Source organism: Prenolepis imparis, unplaced genomic scaffold (genome assembly GCF_030444845.1).
Source record: "Prenolepis imparis isolate NDT839.2.m4 unplaced genomic scaffold, iyPreImpa1.0 SCAF_34, whole genome shotgun sequence".
In the NCBI taxonomy this organism is placed as follows: Eukaryota; Metazoa; Arthropoda; class Insecta; order Hymenoptera; family Formicidae; genus Prenolepis; species Prenolepis imparis.
This window is the reverse complement of record NW_028141192.1, coordinates 44,618-50,643: the sequence shown is the minus strand read 5'-3', so window position 1 is coordinate 50,643 and position 6,026 is coordinate 44,618. Positions and strand designations below refer to the sequence as shown.

Sequence of the window (6,026 nt, the reverse complement as noted above, 5' to 3'; positions counted from 1 at the left end):
TGCAATCGTATGATCCGTCGAAACCATCATCATATTTAATGTATTTAGATGTAAATAATTTGTATGGATGGGCAATGTGTCAACCACTACCTTATGCCGATTTTCGATGGGTCGACGATGTATCTAATTTTGACATCTCGTCAATAGCGCTCGATTCACCTACAGGCTATATCCTCGAAGTAGATTTAGAATATCCGCAACATCTTCACGACATGCACACTGACCTACCGTTTTGCCCGACGCGCGACAAGCCGCCCGGCAAGCGGGAAGATAAGCTTCTCGCAACGCTATATGATAAGAAGCGTTATGTCATACACTACCGCAACCTGCAACAGTGCACGCGTCACGGCCTTCGCGTTACAAAAATACATCGCGTATTACAATTCACTCAATCCGCATGGCTCCGCGATTACATTGAACTAAATACAAAATTTAGAACACATGCGAAAAATGATTTTGAGAAAAATTTGTACAAATTGATGAACAACGCGGTATTTGGCAAAACGATGGAAAACGTTCGAAATCATGTAGATGTAAAATTATTGACAAAGTGGGACGGACGATACGGTGCAGAGGCGATGATTGCTAAACCAAATTTTCACAGTAGAAGCATCTTTTCGGAAAATTTAATTGCCGTAGAATTACGTAAACTCGAAGTAAAATTTAACAAACCAATCTATGTTGGTATGTGTATACTCGACATATCGAAAGTGTGTCTGTACGAATTTCACTACGAGTACATGTCACCGCTCTATCGTGAAAGATGCCGAATAATGTACACTGACACCGACAGTTTAATATACCATATTAAATGCGAAGACGTGTATGAAAATATGAAACACGATATCGCTAGATTCGATACGAGCGATTATCCAATTGACAACGCGTACGGTATAGCGCATGCAAACAAAAAGGTGCCAGGCTTGATGAAAGACGAGAATAACGGTGCAATAATGACCGAATTCGTCGGGCTCAGAGCAAAAATGTACGCTTTGCGAGTGGATGGTAAGATAGATACAAAAAAGGTTAAAGGTGTCAAAAGTAACGTTGTCGCGAGAACGATAACATTCGACGATTATACGCGGTGCCTGAACGACGAGATTGAAATGACACGTAGTCAGTCATGTATTAGGTCGAAATTGCATGAAGTATACACCATCTGCGAGACAAAAATTGCTCTAAGTCCGTACGACGATAAGCGGTATATCATACCTGATTCGACCGACACATTACCATGGGGACATTATCAGATACCCTTATAAAATATAATGTAATATAATGTATGTGCGATATAATGTTATGTAACATATGTGTATGTATTTCATATATTGGAACGGAAAGGATGTATTAATAAAGATTTTGTATTTCACATATTTCATGTATATTGTAATATTTCAAATACTTTTATTTGTTGTACACATTATATATTTTTTAATTTTTGAGTAATTAATAAATACAATTTGTATGAATTAAATTGCATTGTCCTTATGTATCCAAGAGTTGTGCGAATTGTCAAATCCCAGCCATTTTACGTAAACCTCGTCACCCCTCCTGCGCAGTACTTTCTCCACGAGATATACGTCCGGATAATTCGCGCTATGCAACTCGTGCTCGTAAAACGCTCCAGCGACAGATGTTTTGCGATAGTCCTCGAGTAGATAGGTTACGGGATTAGTACGCTGCACTTTAACAATTTTAAACACTTCGGTTGTCCAATTTGGTGTGTAACCCTTCTCAAAAAGTTTCTTGTACTTGCTAACGCGTACCGGGTCACCTACTTTGAACTTTGCCGGAGCGGCAATCTTTATGTTACTATATACCGTTTTTAAAAGTTTATCAGCGATCGCGGGGGTGACGTCGACGGGTCGCATGCCGATCGTTCGATGCTTGCGCGCGTTGTAATCCGATACGAGTTCCGCCAACGCGTCGATCCACTTGTAAGTTCCGTTCAGCGTAAACATCTTCCACATGTCGTTCTTCAGCGTGCGATTGAATCGCTCCACAACCGATGCCTTCAATACCGAATATGTAGAATAGTGATTGATGTTATGTTTCCGTATAAGCCGTTGCACGTCGACGTTATAAAATTCTTTCCCCATATCGGTTTGCATGTTTCTCGGGCATCTCTTGCTATCTCGAATTATCTCGGCGATAGCGTCAGCCGTCTCGCTTCCACCTTTACTCTTGAGTGGTATGGCCCACGCGTACTTGCTCAACACATCGATGACGGTGAGTATGTAGTGGTAACCTCTGTTGAAACGAGAGTACGGACGCATCTCGACGATGTCAGCTTGCCACAGGTCATCGTATCCCCGCACTATGACGTGTCTTCGGGGAAAATTTTTCCTTGCCGGCGCGTGCAGTTCGTTCACCAACTGCCGTTTCTCCAAACTATGTTGTTTCATCGCTTCGTCGGTTTTTCTCGATCGCCGTTTGTCGCTCGTTTTATGATTCATTTTCGTTTGTCGTTCTTCAATAGCCGTTCGTAGCCGTTCCTGACCCGTTCTTGAGCCGTTCGTAGCCGTTCCTAACCCGTTCTTGAGCCGTTCCTGACCCGTTCGTAGCCGTTCCTGACCCGTTCGTAGCCGTTCCTGACCCGTTCGTAGCCGTTCTTGACCCGTTCGTAGCCGTTCCTGACCCGTTCTTGAGCCGTTCCTGACCCGTTCTTGAGCCGTTCTTGAGCCGTTCTTGTGTTGTTTACTTCCGTTCTTGACCCATTCGAAAATCGTTCTTGATTCGTTCGCTGCCTTGTTCACAGTCGTTTCTAACCCGTTCGTAGCCTTTCCTGACCCGTTCACAGCCGTTACTGACCCGTTCGCAGCCCTGCTTGAGTTGTTTGTAGCCTTGCATGTAGCCTTTAAAGACTTGTTCGTAGCCTCGTTCGCAGCCCTGCTTGAGTTGTTGGTAGCCTCGTTCGCTGTTGCTAGGCCGTTCATAGCCTCGTTCGCAGCTGTTGCTAGGCCGTTCACTACCACTCATTGTAGTTAGATAGTAGTTCGATAATCCTTCGTAGCTGTTCGATAATTGTTCGTAGCCGTTCGATAACCCTTCGTAGATGTTCGATAACCGCTCGATAGCCGCTCCTAACCCGTTCACTGCTGCTCATTCAGGTTGATAGCCGTTTCTGAGTTAGCGTTAGCCGCGCGTTGAAGTTCGTTTATCACAATCTGTATTGCCTGCACATCCTTCTCGAACAAAGTCAGCTTCTCATCTGATTCTTTCTGTTGATTCATCAATCTTTTAACGCAGGATTCCACATACAGTTTGTTGACGGCATCGGTGTCAGCCTCAGGTTGCGCTACACGACGAATCTTCCTCGACCTTGCGTCATAGTCCGTAACGACGCGACACAGAGCGTTTTCGTGCACATAACTTTTCACCAATCTATCCCAAGAACCGCTTGTGCCGGTTGCATCATTTCTTGGTTCGAATAATCCAAATTTGTTGATAGGCATTTTTTTCCACCGATGAGTGACGCTGATCGACTGATTAGATTTGTCGAGACACCATTCAATTTATAATAATGCCTGCTTCGCGAAGTTCCTCGATGATCGACAGGATCTCATTGTCGTGAGCGTTGTGGCCAGCTCGGCGCGAAGCGTCCAGCAATCGTACCCGATCTACTAGCTCGTTGGGGTCATCCCAGTGTATGTAATCGATCTTATTGTCGGTTAGCGCCATCGCGTGAGGCATGAATACTCCCTTTCCAGATTTTTTCTTTTCAATCGATATCAATGGTGCGATTATATGTTTGTACTTGTATCCCCTGTTGCTTCGTAATTGGCCTTGTGTGTCATAATTGCGTTTATGCGCGTTCGTCGCCAATAATATACTCTTGTATTTACGCATATCATCCTCCGTGTAAATGTCATCATCGGGAATTCTCTTGAAGATCAATTCGTATAATCCTGGTGTACCAATGTACCTCACTTCATCTATAATTATAGAGTCATATTTGTCAATGTCGAATCGTTTGTTACCGAGACGCATTTCATCCTTGTCGAAATAGACACCGTACACGTGATCGATTTTCCTTTCTTTGTCGCCACCGAGGAGAGTGCTCATGTACTCTTGTCCCAGTGGTCCCAAGTGCTTTCGCAACATTTCTTGACCTTCCAGCGTTTGTAATGTGTTTCGAACAAACGATGTTTCGAGCGTGCTGCCCGAGGTTTCGAAAACATTTTCGTTTGCGAGTGTTTCGGGTATCATAGGTTGTACGATTCTCGTTGTCGCGAACGGTGTAGAGCTTATCATCGGTTCATCCAATAAAGCATTCGATGTACGCGGTGTCGATGAGCGATTCGGGTTTGACCGTTTCCTCTTTTTCGGTGTCGCATCATCCTTCTCCTCTTCCTCCTCTTCCTCCTCCTCCTCCTTGTACCGCTTGATGGGTAAGATTTTAATCTTTGCGGTACTTTCCGGCTCGTTTTTCACCGCGATCGAGTTGTCGACAATCTTTTGTAGCGGCTCAATAATAGGTCTAAAATGGGTCTTGACCGCGATATCGTCATCGATCTTACCGGTCTTCAAAGCGCGATGTTTCTTGCGGATTGCTTCACTCGTTTTCGCAATCTCCTTCGCAATCTTTTCACGTTCGCGAATATTATCGTTCTCAGCCATGTCGGTAGAGTGTCGAACGCTCGTGTTTCACCTCTCTCGACAGAACATCGGCAACGACTAATTGTTTTGCGGTATCGCGAACACGTTAAATCCGTTTCTGTATCGACCGTTCGTAAGCGAGCTATCCTTATCTATCACTAGAAATCCATACTTTTGCTGCCAACAAGTACGACATAATTCACTGAAATCCTCGTATGACATGTCAGTATTCACGTGATCATTGTACACATGTTTCAAGTTGGTACCGTCCTGTTTAAACAAGATTAACAGGTTTGCGTTGTCGCGTATAAGATGTTTCGGTATTCTTGCGTATGTCTGACAGAGATAGAAGCAGTCGACGTTCGAGTGGCGTCCCATTGAAAAGTATTCTCTTATCGTATTTTGTTTGTCACACGCCACGTCATCGAAAACGAAAATCGAGTTTGGACATGCTTCGCTCGGTGGAATGACGTCACTGTTATTGGAGAATGTAAAATAGCCGATTTCATCGATCGACGTCAACAAATTCTCCAGATACTGATATTTTGGCTGTTGCAGTGACTTTGAGTACACGTACACGTTTTCAAAGCGGACGCCGTGCGGGCTTTCTATCAAACTAATCAACACGTTAGTTTTACCGCAATTCGAGGGGCCGCAAACGATCGCGCGTATAGTAGTCGGCAGTATCGTACCGTGTCTACGCATCTCCGCGTTGTCCCCCATCGATCGTAATCTGGCGTCGTAATTCGTCACGCGTATCGCGAAAGGTTGTCGCACGAATCTCATTTTCCCACTCCCCGATTGAATCGAACGCTTGCCTATTTATAGCTGCGCGGAACCACGAATCGCTCAGTAACGAAAAAATGTTTGTCTTGCTATCAAGTCCTTACGATATTTGTAATTTGAGCGCCGAACAGCTACAATTTGTGTCGAAAACAGTTTTATTGCGAATGTGTGGCAATTACGTCCACTGCGTGTGGGACAAGCTTCCGGAACATATAAAGGCGGATTTGGAGGTTCAAACTTATCGCCGCTGTTTCGAACATTACAATCGACCGTGGCAGCAGACGCACATCGACGGTCCAGCGCCGATGATAAAGGATTGCAGCGAATGTCAACGAAAATAGGTAGAGGCCTATTAAATCTCGCGATAAACGCACTTCCGATCGAATTCCATATCCCCGGCTATCAGTTTTGCGGTCCGGGCACGCGACTACAAAAGCGATTAGCCAGAGGCGATCGAGGTATCAACCCATTGGACGCAGCGTGCCGTGAACACGATATAGCGTACTCTCGAAGCAACGATCTCATCGAGAGACACGCGGCAGATAGGATACTCGCCAAGGAAGCGCAAACTCGCATCGTTGCGAGAGATTCGACTCTCGGTGAGAGAGCCGCCGCCACAGCTGTCTGGGCAGCGATGAAAG

The 6,026-nt window shown here is 45.1% G+C and overlaps 1 protein-coding gene across 1 annotated transcript; it reads left to right on the top strand.

Annotated features, from left to right (window-relative positions):
• The first annotated feature begins 517 nt into the window (after positions 1–517).
• LOC145946978 (uncharacterized) lies at positions 518–1,262 on the top strand. The gene has a single exon (XM_083056733.1). The coding sequence runs from the start codon at positions 579–581 to the stop codon at positions 1,260–1,262; it is 684 nt and encodes a 227-aa protein (XP_082912859.1). The 5' UTR covers positions 518–578.
• The last annotated feature ends 4,764 nt before the right edge of the window (positions 1,263–6,026 follow it).